General features: G+C 43.9%; 1 protein-coding gene and 1 non-coding gene across 14 annotated transcripts in view; both read right to left on the reverse strand.

Annotated features, from left to right (window-relative positions):
* Positions 1–134: 134 nt before the first annotated feature.
* Positions 135–20,835, reverse strand: part of UBAP2L (ubiquitin associated protein 2 like) — a 39,805-nt gene continuing 19,104 nt past the window's right edge. For 3 of the 13 annotated variants that reach the window (XM_024748271.1, XM_024748275.1, XM_024748273.1), the window contains 16 exons: positions 17,857–18,055; positions 16,971–17,248; positions 16,641–16,813; positions 15,414–15,603; positions 14,640–14,694; positions 14,062–14,236; positions 13,172–13,244; positions 11,937–12,132; positions 11,758–11,846; positions 10,450–10,503; positions 9,788–9,869; positions 8,816–9,033; positions 8,326–8,431; positions 3,528–3,595; positions 2,239–2,436; positions 278–917 (listed from right to left, as the gene is read on the reverse strand). In XM_024748271.1, the coding sequence (XP_024604039.1) occupies positions 822–917; positions 2,239–2,436; positions 3,528–3,595; positions 8,326–8,431; positions 8,816–9,033; positions 9,788–9,869; positions 10,450–10,503; positions 11,758–11,846; positions 11,937–12,132; positions 13,172–13,244; positions 14,062–14,236; positions 14,640–14,694; positions 15,414–15,603; positions 16,641–16,813; positions 16,971–17,248; positions 17,857–18,055 (2,250 nt within the window). In that variant the 3' untranslated portion in view covers positions 278–821. Of the gene's footprint in view, positions 251–277; positions 918–1,771; positions 1,823–2,238; positions 2,437–3,527; positions 3,596–6,510; positions 6,915–8,325; positions 8,432–8,815; positions 9,034–9,787; positions 9,870–10,449; positions 10,504–11,757; positions 11,847–11,936; positions 12,133–13,171; positions 13,245–14,061; positions 14,237–14,639; positions 14,695–15,413; positions 15,604–16,640; positions 16,814–16,970; positions 17,249–17,856; positions 18,056–20,835 lie in introns of those variants that run through there. The other 10 variants (XM_024748279.1, XM_024748281.1, XM_024748280.1 and 7 more) reach the window with 8 other exon arrangements.
* LOC112401840 (small nucleolar RNA SNORA58) lies at positions 9,954–10,089 on the reverse strand. The gene has a single exon (XR_003003636.1). It is a non-coding gene; the product is annotated as a small nucleolar RNA SNORA58 (small nucleolar RNA).

Here is a 20,835-nt window from a genome sequence, read left to right on the forward strand (position 1 = left end):
AATCTGCTGTAGATCTGGAGGAAATGAAGATTTGCAGTGATTCTTTCCAGGCACCACGCTGTGTAATTCTTAGGGGAGAGGGGGAAGGGAATGCCCTCAAGGGCAAGATACTAGCACATTAAGGTCAGAGGAGTTCTTAAAGGGCGAAGATTTCATTTTATTCCACTGCCTTCGGGGCCTGCTAGAGAAGGCCCAGTTGGTACAGTAATACTTATTCATCAAGCTGGTCATCGACGAGACTGAGGATATCCTAGACGGAGCAAGAATGGGCAGAGGCTGAAGGTAGAGGTTTTCTTTTTATATATACAAGACACATTAATCCATTAAATTTGAGGACACAGTACAAAAAAAAAAAAAACACTTCAACTAATTCATCTGACAATGCTGTTCATATTCATGACGCCATTTTTTTTTGTTGTTGTTTTGTTTCCTAATAATAAAGGAGGAGACTTAGGGCTGTTGGGCTGATATATATTTGGGGGTCCCCCCTCCCTACCTCACCCACACACCACCAGGGTGAACAGGAGGAGGAAAAGGGAGGGCAGGGCCCACAGCAAAGTTTCATAATCTTGAATGCAAGGGGGGAGGAGGGGAGGAAAGGAAGAAAAAAAAAAGGAGAAAATACAAATCCTATAATACATACAACAGAGTGGGGATGGTATGGGAATGGGACAGACATGAAGCTGAGGCATGGGATGGGCCGCTGGGGGTGGGGGCAGTGGAACCCCCCCACATTCCTTTCTCTCTTTGATGCTGTTTCCATAGTTGCCAGGCTGAGAAGCCCTCTCAGAAGATGGGACCGGGAGAAGAGAGTCAGGGCCTCAGTTGGCCCCCCAGCTGTAGCTGTTGTAGGCAGACTTGTTGGTCTGGGGCTTCTGCGGGATGGAGCTGGTCTGGCTACGTTGCCCGCTGCCCGTCTGCAGGGGAATGGGAGGGTGAATGGGGAGGAAAAAGATGTCTAGTTAGTGGGACAAATTTATGACATCTTCAGGTGGAAATCTGGAAATTGTTTTACTCTCCCATTCCCCTTGCTTAGAAACTACTCTGAAGCTTACTTCTTAACCATAGGAAATTTGTTTTATACAGCAGTTAGAGCACCTCTGACAAGTAAAAAAACACTTTAAAACTTTAAATAAGGGAAAGATGAAAAGAGGGTGGGATACTTTGAGAGACAAGATAGTGCATCAGTTCTACTAATTTTCAATTTCACCTTCTCCTCACCCCCCCACACCCACCATCCCCTGATCCGAGGAAAGGCTACTCTCTAGAGAGAATTATAGCCTCTTGGAGATGAGTGATCACAAGGTGATTTCACTTTCACTGATCCCCATGAATGCCTCAATTTGGACATCTGTCTTTGAGAGCAAGGCAGCCCTTATTCTAGCTCCGCAACCACCTATGAGGAAGGGGGAGAGGTCACCTGCACCACCCCAGGGCTCCCCACCCCTACCACACATCACATCTGCGAGCCCATTTCAGGAAAGGTAAGAGAGACAGTCTGAGGCCCCAGGCTCCAGATGCTGCCCCAAGAATCCTTTCCATTCCGGTAACCAAGTGTTTCAAGAGTCGGGGAAGGGTAGAAAGAAAAAGACACTGAGGAGAGGAGGACAAGAGAGGAACGGGAGGCCAGAGAGCTCAGCAAGGTGTTTGTGTTTGTGTATCCCGATTTGTGACCGTGCAATCTTTTCTCTTCAAGTTCCCTGAGACTGTGGAGGTGAAATGGGGACTGAAAAGGAGTGGGTTCAAGCATATCATCATTCAGTTTCATTACCTGCTCCTCCTGCTGGCGCTGGCAACAGAGAATCATCTGCAAATATGGTAGCTGAGGCAGAACCAGGATATATGGAAAATAAAGGGACAAACTTTGACAATAGAACTCCACCATTAGAAGGGAAAGCTATAATGTCAGGGAAGGGGGAAGGCTGGGAGAGGTAAGAGGGGAGGTGTGACCCAGGTCTGATAGGATGAGGACAACTGCGCTATGGGAGGAGGTGGAGGAGAAAGGCACCAAAGGAACTGGGCAAAAAAGGTTTCAATCTGGCCTCTTCTCTGACATCTCCTTTGCCGGCCACTCGTGTTGTGTGCGCTTGTGTCTGTATGTGCTGTGTGCCCATGGCTGGCGCTGGGGAGGACTGGGTGAAGGTGGTGGTGAGGAAGGGTAAGAAAAGGAAAGGGGAGGTAGTTTTAGGGTATAGGAAGGAAAAGGAAGGGAAAGGAAAGAGGGGGAAGGGCTATTACCTGGCCATCCTGCTGCAGGTGATGGTGAAGGATCTGGGAGTGCGGTTGCTGATGGGGGGTCAGAATGTGCATAAAGGGGGCAGGTGGGTAGGCAGCAGCTGTGGCCGGATTGATGGGCCCCCCACTTCCTAGGGCTGAAGGCAAGTTGAAGGAGGCAGCAGGAGTACCGGAATGAAAACCTTGTTTCTCAAAAGACTGCTATCCAGGAGAATGGGAGGAGAGAGAGTAAAAGGGATCAGCAAACTAATCCTCAGAATTTCTGAACCCAAGATCCCCCACCCTCAGAAAGCAGCATGGTGTCAGAGAATGAATGCTGCACCTGAAGTCAGACATTCAGGTCTTAGCCTCAGCTCTACCCTTTAACAGCTGTGTGAACCTGAGAAAATTAATCTCTCAGCCTCATTTTCTCTTAACATGAATCAGGGATGCTGTTAACCTCTCAGATGTAAGGACCAAATGAGAGGATAGATGTGACAGCACTTCATAAATTCTAACATCATTCATGAACACAGTGAAATCTGCTAACTACTCTTAGCACAAATAGCGATACCCCCTGGAGTTGGGCAAAAATTAGAACTCCTTGGATATTGCAAAAGAAATGAATACACACTGAGGTTTCTTGAGTGTTAATGGTCTTGGCCATGAAAGACTCCACCATAACTCCTAATACTTTACATCAAGCTTTTACTTATTTATGGTGTGTGTTGGGGGAGCAACACAATACAAATCTGTGGATAATTCAGATGCCTCACTTTAGCTACTGGGTTGTGTCCTCTCCTACTGTTTATAGATATACTTACAAAAAGAATGGAAAGAACTAGTTTCCCTTCATTCCATATGTGTTCTCTCGGAAACTTATGAAAAGGTTGGGAGTGGGTATGTAAAGGGCCAGGACAGTTGCACAGTAAATCACATGACATATCACGACAATTTACCACACTGCAGCTTCCTGGAACATTTTTCTTGCTTTTTCCCAGAGGGCTAAATTTAAACTTCTTCAGGAAACTGAGGTTTAGAGACACTCATTTTCTAGTAGAATGGATTTCCTGACGCCTCTCTTAGGGTTGTTCTTGTTCACTGTATTTTTTTTCCCCCTTTGGCCACGCCACTCAGCTTACGGGATCTTAGTTCCACGACCAGGGACTGAACCCGGGCCATGGCAATGAGAGTGCCAAGTCCTAACCACTGGAAAGCCAGGGAATTCCCATGTTCACTGTACTTCTATCATTCCAACTCCACCTCCTCTATGTCATCTCTTTTTCCACTTCTATCCAGAGCCAGGCACCTACCTGGGTTTTGGAGTACACAGAACCCGAGATATCTGGCACGCCTGTGTTACTGGAGGTGACTGATACACCTGGGGGAGGAGGAAACAGACAGGAGGATTAGCTCAGCTAGCTGCCTGGCCCCATCCCTGGGAGATGATGTGTGTAGCCCTTCTAGCTATAGCACTGCAAGGGAATTTTGGTCTGTTTTTCCAGCTTCATGTCAGTCCTGAGGGATAAGAGTTCATGACACAAAAGCTCCCTAGGTTCTCCTGCCCTTTCCAGATGTGTACTGAGTATTTATGTGAGAGGGAGGTGTGTTGTATTGGGGAGGACTAAGGAATATAGCCAAACCTCACTAGCATATGGTTTTCAAAACACTTCTCTGTGCCAAAGCCCAACAAGATTGTATTAAACTTTTAACGTCCATTTAAAATCAACTGACCCCAACTCCACTCAGTTCTGCAGTGCTGCTCCTGAACGGGTTCAAAATCCATGCCTCCACAGCATAAGGTAAGTATTAGAAGAGCACTCCTATTCAACCCCCAAGAGCACTTTCATTCTCGGAGCCTCAGTTTACTTAGTCCAGCTTCCCCAGAGTCTTGGCAATTCTACACTACAGACTTATGATTTAAAGAGCTGGCGCAAAGGCTAATTTCCATTTGCTCAGTTTAAGCCAAAGTATGGAGAGAGAGGGGTAAGGAAGGTAGATAAGGGTAGGCTGTCTCCTACAGCCTAGATGGAACACAAAAATCCAACTGTCATTCTAGTTTACAACTTCAGCTTTTCCATGAGTTAAAAGCTCTAAGCCATACTCCAGCAACTTGCATGTTTCCTGTTGAAAACCTCCCTACCACCTACAATTTTAAGGAAACCACAATAGTACAATTCTCCATTTTGATTTGTACTCCTTAAACTGAAATACACATACTATACCTCCTAGGGTATGGGGCAATAAGTTAAGGATAGGAAAAAGCCATCAGGTAAAATAACCCAGCAACTTACTTGAGAAACTGTATACCAATATTGAAGGAAAAGTAACTCAAATTTAACTAGGAATTTAGAGCATCCTTTCTAAATATGTTAGTTTTCAGGAAGTGAGATAAAATGAAACCTCAGAAAAACTTTGCATTTCAGTTTATGTCTTTGGATCATTCTCCTCTGCTGTTAGGAGCACTTTGTTCAGAGTTTTTTGGAAGCACTAAACTGACCAAATCACAAATGAGGAATTCTCCATTCACCCACAATTCAACAGCAATCTCCCTTCAAACTCCAGAACCCAAATCCTCTCTAGACCAAGGCAGCCTTCAAAAGCTAAGCCCACCTTGGACAGCCACTTTAGAATCTTCCCAGTAGAAGTGGCATCTTACCCTGGAGAACCCTCCCACATCACAAGTCCAGATAGTTCTAGGGAGGAGCAAACACCAACTAGGAAAAGAACAGAACTACAGAAACCAAGCATGAGAAAATACTTCCCCATCTCCAAAATATCAACTCTACACTTTAAAGGCACTGAAGAAAAAGGGGACAATACAGGAACTAACGGAATAGTTTTTTCCCTTCCCTTTGCAAGCCCCAGGTGCCCATTTGGCAAATCACTGGTAATAGGCATAACTTTAAGAACAGGAGTTCATTTATGGAAAAAGCTAAGCTAATGAGGAGGTTTGTGTGGAAGGGTTGAGAGTAAGGTGTGACAGGATATAAATGGAACATTTTTGAGGGAAACCAGAAGAGACAATGATCTTTACTGCAAAGGCTCAAACAGCTTGCTGACACCACTTGGTCATCCCATACAGAATGGGAGAAATGGCCGACTCTCAAGCCGGGTGGTAGGGAGGAATTTAGTTCTAATGTGCCCCTACCTGGTCTCATCCTTTCCAGAGGGTGGACTAGCTAAAAAACAGCTTCTAGTCTAGAGGCCTTAATTGGCCTGTTGGTTGAAACAACTGGAAATGCTGGAAAAAAGAGAATACTTTGTGTCATAGCCCTAAATGGCCTCAGTGTAAGCATCTGAGACCCTAGAAAATAATGGGCATTGGTTTCCCTACCTATCATTCACCAGTAATTAGCAATCTCCTCAGACTACGGAGTTTTCTTGCTTTCCTTCCAACAGTCAACACCCCCTGGTTACCCCCACTCCCAAGCAGTGCTGATCATACACACACAATGTGGATGGCCAGGAGGAGAAACAAGAACCAATCTCTCCCAGCATGGCAGCCCCTGGGAAAGCTGATCACACTCACAATACAAAATTACTCCAGAGGGCTGGGAACAAATACAAAGAAAGTGAAGTACCTGGGTTTCCAATTAACCAAGGACAGGCTTCTCACTGTCCGAGTTAACTCTATGAACGAAGGGCTTGATGGTGTACCAGTTGGATTGAGAGGGGATGAGAATTTCCATAGTCAAGGAGATGTCTAACCAAATCTCTCCCACACATTCTTAGCTATACCCACAAGTGCAAAACGACTAATAATCCACAATCCCTGAAAAGCCATCGAGGGACTAAGAACAATGTTCCAGGCTAGAACAGTTTCCACAGCCTGAGTCATCAACTAGCTGGTCACTAATGACTTTATCTGATCTCAATCAGCCACTTGGCCCTTGGGAACCAGATGTGGGAATTAAGCCTTGGAAGATACTTTCCTAACAACAGCTCTGAACACCATCTCTTCAGCCTTTCACAATGACACGACACGAACTTTTTTGTCCTTTCTCCTCTGCTTATGTCAGAGACAAGGGGAAGATCTAAATGGAAAAGTGAAGAGCCATAATAAGCATGGCGAATCGGGCATTTTCTACAAATAGCTTTCTTGACTAACCAATCAACAGGCTGGGAACTGAGGCCACTTCCCCTCCCCCACCTTAATAAAATCACCATACTGAAAAGTTAACAGTTCTTTGGCTATGCTGGGGTTTGATTGAAAAGGCCACCCTCCACCCTTCATCCACAGCACAACATTGGTTCCTAGTGTCCAGAAAGACATGCACGGAAAGAACGCCAGAGTTAGCTAAAGAAATACCACAGTTTATTGAAGACTACAAATATTTTGTTACAAGTTGGAACTACATGCCTTCCAGAAATCAAAAGCAACAGCAGGTGTGTGCATTGGTGCTTCGGAGGAGGTGCTGCACCGCTTGAATTCGAAATGGGTAAGACGGGGTCAGACACATGGGGGAGAGGGAAATGGGGGAAGGGCAAGTTCAAAAGCCCAGAAGGTATCCACCAACTCATTTCCCCAAGCCACGCAGGCCATGGCCACAGCTCAGCAGGCTCTCCTCAGTGGTCTGGTTTCTGAAACAAGACTTCAGTGCAAATTTACACACACACACAAAACACAGCCCCCAGCCTTGGGCCAAATTAGCTCTCTGCCGTCCAGAAATGCTTGTAAGGGGGTGGATATTTTCTTCCTAAAAGGAATCAAATACATAAAAATAAATGAATTTAGAGGTTGATGAGGAATGGGATGACAAGAGCCCTCTGTGGGGTTGGGAACTGGGGCTTCTTAAAGGGCTGTTATAGGAGGTCTCTGAAATCTTAAGGGAAGTAAGAAGCTAGGATTTCCAAAATCAGTTATGCCATTTTCTTCGATTACCAATCATCTACCTCTTCAAATTCTTGAACCTGGTCCAGCTCAGACCTAAATCTAATATTTTTGGAATAGGGCCACTCCAAGACAAAAGCTTATAATCCTCCCCACCAAAGACTAGGGTGGACCTGCTCAGTGAGAGGGGGGCCCTAGGCACAAGGAGTCTGGGTATTATTAAATCTCATTGGGGTCTCTCAGGATTTCTTCAGTTTAAATCTTGACCCACTCTAAGTCATACAACACAGTTCAAAGCTCCACCTGTTAGATCCCAGACCTACTGCCCTTTTGCTCAGCTCAGTTTCCCAATAATTGAAAACCTTGGGCAATTTTAACCACCTGGAGCCCATACAAGGTGAAGAACACAGATGTAGCTCCATCCAAATCACCATGTAACCATAACTAAGCTAAGAATTTTAAAGGACAACCCTTAACTCCAACCCCAAGCAATGGCAACCACCTCCTCCCCATACACATCTACAAGGCACTGAAAAAAGTAGATGGAATTGTTTTATTCAAAGACTCTTACTCCCTGTCCTCCAAAAATGGAGAGTAGGTGTCAGGTACGGGAGCAAGGGATAGGCTAAATATCTTTGAGGTCAGCACCCATTCAGAGGATTCCCGTATTTCCCTCCCTGCCATCAGAGGTGCAAATGGACTTTGCAAAGAGACCAGCCATACAAATGAAGGAACCTAACGGTCCAACTCTCCCTCTATTGAGTATTCATGCCCTACTCCTTTCTCTCCACATCTCAGGCCCTCTAGATAGGCAATAAAAAGGGGCCACATGAGAAAAGCAGTACTACAAAGAGATTTAAGCCAAACCTACCACAGCATGCTAGCTAAGAACCCACTTAACTCTTCTATTCAGTGAATATATCCCCTATTGTACTACCACTACCTTAAACGTTAACACTTGCCTCCACTGACATCTCAGTAAAATCTTGGGGCCCTCTGCTTCCCACCCAAAGTTTAGGCCAGCCAACATAATCTAACAGCCAACTCGTGCGCCAGGGCATTCCCGTCATGAGTAGTGGATACACATTCTAATATTAAGCTCCTCTGTTGGTGCTGCTCAGACAGACACCCAAGTCAGGCAGACATTAACAATCATACATGGAGCAGCAGCACACCCTCATCAACCCTGTTTTCTCAAGCACCAGATCTTCCTCCCTGAAACTCATTTAATGACATCCCATAGACACCAATGACAGCCAGGGTCAAGGTGAGCTTACCAGTGTTGTATCCATGAGACCCATATCCACTTGGCTGTTGGAAAGGGGTGGCTGATGCATTCACACTGACATTCACACCATGCTGCTTGGAAGAGGTAGGAGCCACCTGAAGAGCAATAGGCCAGAACTACAGTGAAATGGCAGCAAAGTACCATTCAACCGACCCGTCCTACTCCAGAGACTGGGCATTCAGATGGCTACCCACTCTGATGTAAGCTGTCCACAGTTTACTTAGCAAAATGGGTTCAGGGAATGAATGAGAGTCTGAGGGAAGCAAAGCTGTACATTCCCCCTTTAGCTAATTCTACGAATGGGTAATCCCTTACCCCAATCCCAGCCCCACTCCCTCTCCCAGGCCAGAAAGAGGCCAGAGGTGGAAACTGTTCCTCTTCATTCATTATTAAAAAGTCATCTAGCCTTGAAAGCAGCTAGCATAGTGTCTAGCGCTAGGACTCTTCACCACAAGTAAAGACCAAGCCCAAGTACTTACAGGGAACACAGCAGGCCCATACTGGAAGGTGCTGGGGAGGCCCGGAACCCCTGTGTAGTATGGCAGGCTGGTGTAACTGTAGCCAGGAGGCAGCGCCGGGTTCAGGAATGTCTGCTGCGTGGTATGGTGAGTCTGTGTCTGGTTCTGCTGGGGCTGGGCCAAGGTTGTGGCCGGGGCCGGGGAGGAGGCATCCCCACGGCCGAACTTTGTGAGGTCACCTGTGACACGAGAGGCTAAATGTATCTGCCACTTTCACCCCCCAACACCAATGCAGAATTTCCTCTTCTGGTTTCACATGATTCCAGGAGAGCCTTCAGAGACTATTAAAGTCCAATGCTTTGAATTCCATTTCTTTGCGGCTCCATTTAGCACTGCTCAGTACACAATCTGCACAGTGCTAGTCAAGGACTAATGTTGCATGACTGTGCAATACTGTGGCAGAAACCAGCTCCCAGAATAAAGCTCCTGTATGATTTCCCTGCCCACCTGTTTTCTTTCATCTCTTCCCCACCCCACCCCCTCCTTTCCTTCTCTGCTTCCCCTCCATGGGGAAAACTCCATGCTGGGCTTGAAAAACAATGCTAGGTTAGGGAAAATGACAGGGCAATAAGGTCAACAATAGGTCAGGCCCTGGCCTAGCAAGGCAATGAGACTGCCACATGAGTAAGAAACAGGAGCAGAGATGAGTAGAGGAAGGTCAGTTCAACCACAGTACTTCCTGGTAAAAGCTAGAGAATAGCTGAGAAGTCAACACATCATCCGGAGTCACAGGGAGACAACAGAAAGTGGGATGAGAAGCCAAGCTGCTACATGCCCATCTTCAGCAGGATTCTGAATCTACCAACCCTGATTTACCACATCCATTTTGTACTTCTGTCAAAGATCTTAATTAAGGTGAGAACTGGACCCCTTCCTTCTACTAATCAGGTTTCTGCCACCAAGGCCAACACAACCTCCCTATCCCAATCCTACCAGAATAAGGGTTGCTGGCCAGGCTACCATCCCTCCCAGTCAGCGGAGTGGTGGGTGTGGGAAATGGGATGCTGTAGTAATCCTGAAAGAGAGAGAGAAAAGAGCAGAGACTCAATGCCACTCATTCCCAGAAGTGAGGACATGTCATTCAGGGTGAGAAGCAAGAGAATGTTGGAGTACTGCAATTTATCCAGCCATTGATTAAGCTGGCTTGAACTGGCACAAACTCCATATTACTCTTGCATACACTGTCCCCCCTGCCTGGCCATGGGGACAGTCAGGCAAGGTCTACAAGTATGCCCACCAGGAAACACTTCAAGTCCATCAGCACCAATAATATTCTCAAACCTCTAGATATTATCCCTCATAGTCTACTACTACTGAGAAAACAGATCTTCCTTCTGGAATTCATCAAAGTGTTTGAGACATACAGGAAGCATCCCAAGAGCTCCACAGTACTCTGAGCTTTGTAACAGGTTAAAATGTGTTTACTTCAAAGATGTCACAACTCTGATTAAAAAATTACCTTCTGTTAGAACCACTCTCGAAGTACATTCTAATATATCTTAAAGTATGTGACTTATCAACTGAACATTTGGAATAATCCAAACATTAATTTTAAGATCACTTTCTTTTCCTAAGCTCTACAACCATATACTCACCAATGGAAATCTTGTCTGAAGCATCTGCAAGTCATCATAACCATATACTTGTGGCTGAAAGATACAAACATGTAACAATATTAATGAGGACTGGTCATGATGGTAGCAAACCAAGGAGCTAAGAGACAAGATAAATCAACATTCATCCTCATTCTTAAGAAGAAGAAGACATAAATTATTTCCTTCATTTTCTTTAAGAAAGAAGTGAAATACAAAGAGATTACATGATTCATGAAAGGTCTTGAAGCTTTCCTTGAGCTACACAGTGATTCAACTAGGCTGTCCTCTGGGTAGCAGTAGGGTACGCACAAGTCATACATACATAGCCTGCTTTATTCTACCTTTGTCTCCTTTGTCCTTCAAAATATGGCTTAAAATTTATCTCCTTCAGAAAGGATTCGCATTTTACTCTTTAATGTTTGGGTACTAAGGTAGTGTGTTAGCTATTAAAAAAGTGCTAATGGATGTTTCATTTGTATAATATTCTTCTAGACTCTCCAAAGGCAAAAACAAGTTTTTGGTTTTTCTTAAATTTTTATTGGAGTATAGTTGATTTACGATGTTGTGTTAGTTTCAGGTATACAGCAAAGTGGATCAGTTATACATATATATCCACTCTTTTTAGATTCTTTTCCCATATAGGCCATTACAGAGTATTGAGTAGAGTTCCCTGTGCTACATGGTAGGTCCTTATTAAGTTATCTGTTTTATATACAGTAGTGTGTATATGTCAATCCCAATCTTCCAATTTATCCCTCCCCCCACCCCCGCTCTAATCCCCTGGTAAACATAAGTTTGAAAACCAGACGTTTAAAAAAATTTTTTTTATTAAATATCCTTCATCTTAATAGGCACTGAATACACGAAGCTGATACAAGACACAACAGAGCAAAAGGCTACTACTGTCAGTCACCTATTCTCAGATAGCCCCAGACTAAGTCAGGGAACTCTACTCTGACTTGGTCAGAGCCAGCATAGACCCCCAGAAATTAGGAATCTATCCAACTAGAGAAAATAATTCCCTAAGAAATTGAAAGGGATTCCAGTTAGACACTCTGGCCTTTGGCTTCTGAGGCCCAGAAATTGTGTTTCACCCGAGAAAATACACAGTAGAGGACCTGGTCTAGGTTTAGTCCTTCCTCTCTAAAAAATTATTTTTTTCCAAAACTACAAAAATTAAAAACTTGTTTGCTTACATGTGACAACCACTCATTTATTATTTAATTATATTCTTCCACCTGAAGCCATAGCCATAAGAATAGCCATACCACCTTCCTCTTTTGGAGACGATCCTTCAGTCTCACTTACCGGGTAGGCATGTAACAGCCCTGGAGCCATAATATATGGATTAGGCAACAACGGCGGGACCCCAGGAGGGAGGTTGGGAGGAGCTTTTCCTGAAAGAGAAATTATATTTTTATCTTGTCACACTATTACTTTGCTCATTCATACCAAAGGAATGCAATTCATCTTCTATGCAGGGCTACCTGAAGTTGTAGCAACTGAGCTTCGAGTGGAGGCTGTGACGGTAGAGTTGCTGCCTAGGCTGAGGCCCAAGCTACTGCCACTATTGAGACTGGAAGAGACACTGACCACTGGGGGAGGTGCAGAGACTGTGCTGGATGTGGTGGAGAAAGTGCTGGAGGAAGAATGAAGATTCGCCTCACTCTCCACGCTTGTGTGCTTCAAAAAGGCGGTGCAGTGGAAGAGAGGAGGAGGAAACAGTGATTAGTATAACAGGTCAGGAAAGACAATCCCTTCTGTTGATTATATCGCACCAACTTCTCAATTAAAAAGGCTGAGGCAGGGTACTAGGGTGCTCTCTGCCAAAGTAATTAGAAGAAGTTACTAAATACTGTCTGGCTACACATTCCCCAACATTCATCTGGTAAGGATGGTAACAACAGACCCACTGCACATTATCACCCTGTTCAGAAAGGCAACAGAGCGAGTGGGGACAAACTCCCTAGAAACGAACACTGACTAGCCAATGAGGAGACAAAAGATAGTTTAGGTCTGAAAAATATATCATAGTCTTCTCTCCCACATTCTTCTTCACTAGGCCAGCACAACAGACAAGTTCACAAGCTAGAAAGAAGTACAAGTTCTAATGAATTTAAACCTGAAATAGTACACTTGAGGAAAGAGAGATTCCTGAGAAAGCATTAACCCTCATTACACCTTGCCCCAAGCTTTTGACACACCAGACACCTTTGCCCAAAACAGGTCCTCCTGAAGTTAGTTTTCTTCCTTACCATCTCAGCTTAATTCCACAAATTGTTATAAAATCACAACAGTGAAACTAATTCCTTGGCCAAAAGCTCTCATCTGGCCTCTACTTTCATAGGATGCCCAGACTCAAGCTGATTATTTTCAGGACTCATGTTTGCCATACCCCAGACCAATGAATGAAAATGGCTGTACCAGTTAGAAAGGGATGTTCTTACAGAATTTATCATAGCATACAAAGTCCCACCCAATTACAGTGTAATCAAAAAAGTCACTTCCAGGGCTTTGAGAATTGGCCCACAGCTCTGCAGTATTTCTGGATTCTTCTGCCTCTCGGCTTCAAACATCCTTTTTACTCCTTTCCTGCAACTTCAGATGAATTATCATTTTGCCACCTCACGAAGAAATTTTCAAGACTCCCTTCTTGGGAGACTCCTACAGTTGTTTAAGTGTAAACAAGACCATACTTCCTCTTTTACAGCATCACACTTACCAAAAGAGTGGATGTCGAAGTGCGCCCAGAAGATGTTGATGACGAAAGGGTATTCTGCTGAGTAGATAACGTGCTTTAAGGTAAAAGAGGTTGCCATTAGCCACAGGGCTATGGTTACCTGACCTGGAGCTTCAGTCAAGAACACAGGCCAGGGCTTCCCTGGTGGCGCAGTGGTTGAGAGTCCGCCTGCCAATGCAGGGGACGCGGGTTCGTTCCCCAGTCCGGGAGGATCCCACATGCTGCGGAGCAGCTGGGCCCGTGAGCCATGGCTGCTGAGCCTGCGCTCCGCAACGGGAGAGGCCACAGCAGTGAGAGGCCCACGTACCGCAAAAAAAAAAAGAACACAGGCCAGACACAGAGAACTGACTTGTGGTTGCCGGCAGGCGGGGCGGGGAGGGATAGAGTGGGGAGTTTTGGGTTAGCAGATGCAAACTAGTATATATAGAATGGATGAACAAGGTCCTACCGTATAGCACATAGAAATATATTCAATATCCTGTGAGATAAACCATAATGGAAAAAAATATAAAAAAGAAAATATGTATAACTGAATCACTTTGCTGTACAGCAGAAATTAACACAACATTGTAAATCAACTGTACATCGATTGAAAAGAAAAAGAAGAACATAGGCAAAGAAGGCATAATATGGGACCAAGGAGATCCTGAGATCATATGGTAAACACAATGGCCAGCCAAGGGTAGTGAGCAGTTAAAGCAAGAACGGGTGTTGAAAAAGGGAAAAAAGCCTCCTCTGTCTTTACTTCCCATAGCTTTTAGGTTACCCACTTAGCTAATGTGGTCTCTGCTAGGCAGAGAGGACAAGATAGAACCAGAGAGCTCTGTTATTACTACTCACCAACCCAAACCTCCATCCTCACCCCAAATCACCTGCTGTGTTGTGTGGTGGTACTATTTGGAATCTCCTCATTGTGGCTCAAGCCACCCAAGGAAGATGAGTGCTGATTGGTTGTCGTCAGTAAGGAAGCTGCAGATACCGTTTCACTGAGAGGGGGGATGCTAGAAGTGGAAGGTGAGTCAGATTTCACTGCAGAGCCTGTAGCACCTGGAAATAAAGAAAGGAATTCACCTCATCAGAGGAAGTTATTAAGAGGTGACGACAGCCCTAGGCTGTCCTGAAGACAAGAGTGTGAGTTATTTAGTAATGGACCACTAACATTTAGGTACAATCTTTTCCTTTTTTTTTTAAATTCCAAGCATTTCACAGCACTGATCTCATTTGTCCAATAAAGAGAATCCAGAGGATTATCACTGTTACAAGACAGAGAACCTGAAACTTACGATAGTTTGAGATTAAACAGCAAGGTAGAAAGAACCAAGCTGAGACTATACCAGAAGTTTTGATCATTGAGGCAGGGCTCTTTTCACAACAATCTACGAAATGCAAAAATATTTAAAGGGGAGTAAAAACACTACAACTGAGAGGAAAAAGCCTGGAGAACACTCACCTTCAACAGATTGCGTGGTCTGTAACTGCGTGGCCTGCACAGAACTGAAGCCATTCTGGTACAAAAAACAGAGGAATACGAAACAGACAAACTCAAGTGAATAGGTCAAGTTAGCACATTGACTCAGCTTAACTTCTGTCAACCAATTTCTTTCAGAGAAATTCTACAATGAAAGGATTAACACAATGTATACTACCCAAACAAAGTAAAAACAACAAAAATTTAAAAACAACAATAATAAGATATACCAACTGTGTGTGACCCAGGGCAACAGAAGGCAATGCCCAAACTGCTGAAGAGATCCCAAACCCCAAACAGACATAGGAAAGGTCCAAATCCAGTGATCCCTGGGGGAGGATGTGGGAGTATGACAGTTCAGCCAAACCACCTATTCTGCTGGCTGCATCTGACAGTCACTCCACATTGCATACGCTGTCCCCCTCACCAAGCCAAGACACAGCAAGGTGAGGTCTACTGATATGCACCCACAGAAGGCTGGCAATCAGATCTTCCAAGAAGAGAAAACAGGTAGTTGAGACTGATTCTACTAAAGAGAATGAATCTTTAGTGCAAAGAGAATGATCTTCTGGCTCTAAGTCTCCAAGGTTAGTGAAGAGAACTTTTATTTCACCAACCACAAAAATGTGGTTCAGCTTCTCAATCAGCACTTCAGAGGTTTCTTAGCACCATTTGTCAAGAAGTAAAACACTAGTATTTCAGTGATTTTGCCCACTATTCTCCTAACCAATGCCCAGGGGCTCATGAAGCCAATACCTTTGCCTGAGTCAAGTCCTTTTGGGGTGATGAAGAGATGGAGCTGGGGTACCGCCGAGTCTGTGTGGATCTCTGTTCATATAGAGGGCCCTGAGCATTATTTTGGGAGGTATAGGTTGTCGACTGAATTGGGCCACTCTGATAACCAGACTCCTGACTCTGGTTAGATGAAATTGTGGATGAAGATTCACTGTGGGGAATGGAGAAGGAAAATCTGAGAGAGACGAATAGAGCAGATCCACTGATACTAAAACAGTGGAGATCCACTACTTGTGTAAGTTGATTACAATCAAAAAGAAAAATTCCAGCAACAAATAAAAGAAACTGCCGTAATTTTCTCCTGAGAACAGTAGGAATTTCCACATCCTATAGAGCCAGGGATCTAAGCTAAGAATCCAGTTTAAAAACATTTTCAACTCTCAAAGGAAGAGAAAAATTTCTTGTTCCCTTACATGCTGCTGTTATTAGAAAAAGAGGCTAACAGTCAGTAGAAAGGATATACTACTCTTGGTCCCTTTGATACCATCATAACATGAACCCTGAACATGGGAAAAATCACCTTTTCCTCATGTTCATTTTAAGGAATTCTGAGCTCCTGGCCCTCTCAAAAACCCTATGAAGTAAAATTCTCTTGAAAGGAACTTTTAAAATATTCATATGCATTAACAGCAATTATGATTCAACAGAGCTAGGCTGGGGCAAGACATCTCTATTTTTAAATTCTAAGGATTGAAAAAAATACCCTAGTACTCTGAAATTCCTCCAGGATTTTCTACTGCTTAAGATGGCCTTCCCTGATAGCTATCAGAGGAGGCGGGGAAGGTTCTACTGGAAAGGTTTCTTTTACTTGTGTAATGTATTAATGTTACCTCCTTCCTAGGAGTTAAAAGCTACACCCTTTGTAGGCTTAAGTCCACACCAAGGGGCTAAAAGTGTCAAACACATTTTTAGCTGTGGTAGATGCCAAGGTACTGTTAAAGGTGGGGTACATGTCTCTAGGAACTGTGCCTGGACATTCTAGAAGTGCCCAAGGGATACATTTCTGTTTAGAGTTAGGAAAAACCTAGTAACAATATTTTAAAATGCTCAACAAAATGCTACAATTGGCTACTTTTCTCTCACTCAATCAGAGGCTTGGCCTGTCCAGAGTTCTAGGAATCAGCAGGAGATTTAGAAAAACTGGTAAATGTCTGATAAAAGAAGTCTTATGACGGCTGTTTCCTCTACCTGGCCGTGCTGGTATAGAGGCTACTTGGAGCCTGGCTTGAAGAGGCGCTCGTGGTGGGGGTGGACTCATAATCAGAAAGGACAGGCTCTGACCCAAACTGCAACGCCCCAAACTGCAGATTTAGCCCTGAGATATCTGCCGAGCCAGGCATCTCCACAGCCAGAGCAGGAATCTGTAAAGAAGAAAAAGTAATGGTTTACTGTAAGCTTACTGTAAGACTAATAAAAAAATTCTGCTTCAAACCTCCAAATTACACCCTTACAATCTCAATTCTCAAATCCCACACCCCTTTGCCCTAAAATAATATCTATCTAAAAGTTCAAATATACCTTAGAAGTCAAGGAGGCTTTTTTCTTCTGCTGTTTCAGTTTTTGCTGAGCCGGCTGAGGGCTGGACGATTGGTTGTCTGAAGACCCAGGAGACATTTGTGGAGCCGAGGTGGATTTGCTTGGCAGAGGAGAAGACGGGGGTGGAGGTGCAGCAGCGGAGGTAGCCACTGCAGGTGGCTTCTCCTGAAGGAACACCTCCATCATGGTTGAAGATGAGGTGAAAGCCTGGCGCTTTGTAAAGGGGCTGTGCACTGTTGAATCATTTGGGTTCTTCAAATCTGCACGAGGAAATCCAATAAGCATGAGGCCAGAGGTGTTCGTGAACCTCAAGAAAATGCTATTATCCTGCTCTAGAGCCATGAACTAGGCCCCCAGGAATCAGAAACTCATATAAACAGGTCCTCTTTTAAGGTTTAATCTCATTTCTATAGGTGGCAATCATTGGATTTTATTTGTTAAGCAGAACCTAATGAAATCAAAACTACCATCCTGCCTATGTAAGAAAGGAATCCAGGAGTTGTCCATGTTTAAAGTGTAAGGTCCTAAAATGGAAAAGCCCAAAGGCAGTATGATGTTTTCAAATACTAAAGATAAACCTAGGCAAAACCCAAAACATCCTCAGGTCAACAGAAGACTGCAAATGTGTACAGGGCTAAATTTGATGAAAGAGATATAGAGATATACAGCCGCAATTTATGTATTTAATTATTATTCCCCAGCTTTCTGAACTGAGCCTATCTCACCAGGGGAAATCACTGTGGGAAAAGAGCCAGTTGGCTGCCCTTCTCCTCACTTCAGAACACATTCTCTACCCCTACTCCTGCTAGCCTCTTGGCAGTAATGCTCCAATGCTTAAAGAATTCAAATCACTTTCCATATTTCTCACCATACTGCACCAGCGATGGGGATTGTGTGGTGGAGCCCATGTCCCAAGAGGAGGTGGTGGTGGTTCCAGATTGAGAATGCTGAGCTGCCAACTGAGCCAGGGCCTGAGCAGTCTTGAATTGCTCCAAGAACTGGGAGCCTGTGGTGCTGCTGCCTTTAGCTTCACCGACATCACCAAATCCTTTCCCTAACATGCTCACCTGTAGATCAACACAGAGATTAGAGAAATCCACATCCAAGCAACTTTGTTCAACTACTCAAAAAACAAACAAACAAACAAAAACAAAACACTTATCCTGGTTAAGAGCAAGTACAGATAAGACAAGTAAAGAATGTCCAGGGGCTTCCCTGGTGGTACAGTGGTTAAGAATACGCCTGCCAATGCAGGGGACACAGGTTCAAGCTGTGGTCCAGGAAGATCCCACATGCCGCGGAGCAACTAAGCCTGTGCGCACAACTACTGAGCCTGAGCTCTAGACCCTGTGAGCCACAACTACCGAGCCCGCGTGCCACAACTACTGAAGCCCACGCGCCTAGAGCCCATGCTCTGCAACAAGAGAAGCCACCACAGTGAGAAGCCCGCGCACCACAACAAAGAGTAGCCCCCACTCGCTGAACCTCGAGAAAGCCTATGCACAGCAATGAAGACCCAACACAGCCAAAACTAAAAACTAAATAAATTTTTTAAAAAAGGATGTCACAAAATAGAATAGTCCATTACAGCATAAGCTCTGGACTCAGACTGACTACATTCAAATCCTGGTTAAATAATTGTGGAAAAATTACTTGTAACTGGTCTGTACCTCATTTTCCTCATCTGAAAATAGGAATAAAAGTAGTACCTCATAAAGGTGTAGGAAGATTAAACAAGATTAAAGCATTTAATATGTGCATGGCACATAACAAGCAGTCAAAAAAATAAGAGCCATTAAAATTTATACCATTACCATCACTTTCTCCTCCCTCCTTCTCAGGGACTCCTTTAATGACTGGAGGGGTTTTCTCCCCTTTGAATTTTTAAGTCAACTAATACTTGATTATTAAGCTAACATGAAGGTGATATAAAATTTCACTTCAGGGGCTTCCCTGGTGGCACAGTGGTTGAGAGTCCGCCTGCTGATGCAGGGGACACGGGTTCGTGCCCCGATCCAGGAAGATGCCACATGACACGGAGTGGCTGGGCCCGTGAGCCATGGCCACTGAGCCTGCGCGTCTGGAGCCTTTGCTCCGCAACGGGAGAGGCCACAACAGTGAGAGGCCCGTGTACCGCAAAAAAAAAAAAAAAAATTCACTTCAGCCATTAAAGTCTTTGCCCCTTCCACTGAACAGCTCAAAAGGAACAAAAACAACTAACTGAGCTTCATCTCAATGTTTCTAATAACTAGCATAGAGACAAAGAAGCAAAGTCAAGGAGCTATCTCAACTTCTGCACTAAATGATCAAGTAATGAGTCAATATGATTTTATTGTTTTCTGTGTATATCCAAGTTCTACAGGGTAATCATTATGACAAAACAAAATTTACTCTTAATGCTTTTGGGGGATTCTCTCTATTCCCTACTACCAAGTAAAACTACCAGCCTAGACCAGAAGATTAACCATGTGGCCTTGACTATTCTAAAGAACCTCCAAGGAAATTTAGTCTAGTCTCTCTTAGGTTCTTACTTAAGCACATCATGATCTTCATCATTAAGCGGTGCTTATACAAAACCAATCTGTCCAACCCAATGTAAGACTTTCTTTTCCACTTCAGTCTGTATCCCAAGACTATACAAACAAGAACAAAAACACTGGAAATCTAGTTGAAAGTACGGGATTGCGGCAGAGAGATGATTCCGCACAGCATGATTACCAAATATTCTGCAAGCGTGAAACACAGAAGGTATAGAAAATTACCTAACATTCATATATTATGATAATGGGGAAGGGCTCCTATATTACTTACATCTATTAAATTTTAAGGGAAATTAATCCTCTAACCTCTGTCCTCAATGGAAAAGAACTACATTAAATAGCATACTGATTAACGCAGGTAATGAGAAAAAAGAATAGCACTTATGTTTAGTTTCACATACCACATGACACACATTAAACAGAATGTTAAAGTGGAAGTATACTGAAAACTTATTCTTGATATGAGAATTTGGATTTAGGTGTAAATCTTCAACTCCAGACATTAAAGACAATTAAAAGTGACACAGAGCACTTAACCCATTTTCCAGTCATATATCTTAGGTGTTGGTAGTTATTTTCTGATCTTCATTACATCTTCCTACAACCTTTGTCCCATTTTGTTTCTTCCTTCTTTTCCTTTTTAGTCCCAACACTCTTCTCCCTTCTCTGCCACCTTTTCTCTCCTGTGACCACTCATTCATGGCAGAATATCAACCACCAAATTACTATTAACACAAAAAACTACTTTAAGACAACAGTTAAAAACTAACAGAGTGGGACTTCCCTGGTGGCACAGTGGTCAAGAATCCGCATACCAATGCAGGAGACACCGGTTCGATCCCTGGTCCAGGAAGATCCCACGTGCTGTGGAGCAACTAAGCCTGTGAGCCACGACTACTGAGCCCTTGTGCCACAACTCCTGAAGCCCGCGCACCTAGAGCCCGTGCTCCACAACAAGAGAAACCACTGCAATGAGAAGCATGAGCACCGCAGCAAAGAGTATCCCCTGCTCGCCGCAACGAGAGAAAGCTTGTGCGCAGCGATGAAGACCAACACAGCCAAAAATAAATTATTTTTTTAAAAACCTAACAGCTCTGGATTAGAGGTGACTTAGCAGTTTTACAGCTGAATTACTCTAACCTTACTACTAGAAAAATAAAAGTATATGCATACACATAGTTTCTTACCTCTTACAACTATAGTAACCCTCCAGCAAAAAATAAACAGGAAAGTAAAATAAACAGGAAAGAAGAGAGAAAAAGCAGTACTTTTAGGATTTACTGACCATCTTTGTTTATTTAGCCTTT

This window comes from Neophocaena asiaeorientalis, unplaced genomic scaffold (genome assembly GCF_003031525.2).
Source record: "Neophocaena asiaeorientalis asiaeorientalis breed wild unplaced genomic scaffold, Neophocaena_asiaeorientalis_V1.1 scaffold76, whole genome shotgun sequence".
In the NCBI taxonomy this organism is placed as follows: Eukaryota; Metazoa; Chordata; class Mammalia; order Artiodactyla; family Phocoenidae; genus Neophocaena; species Neophocaena asiaeorientalis.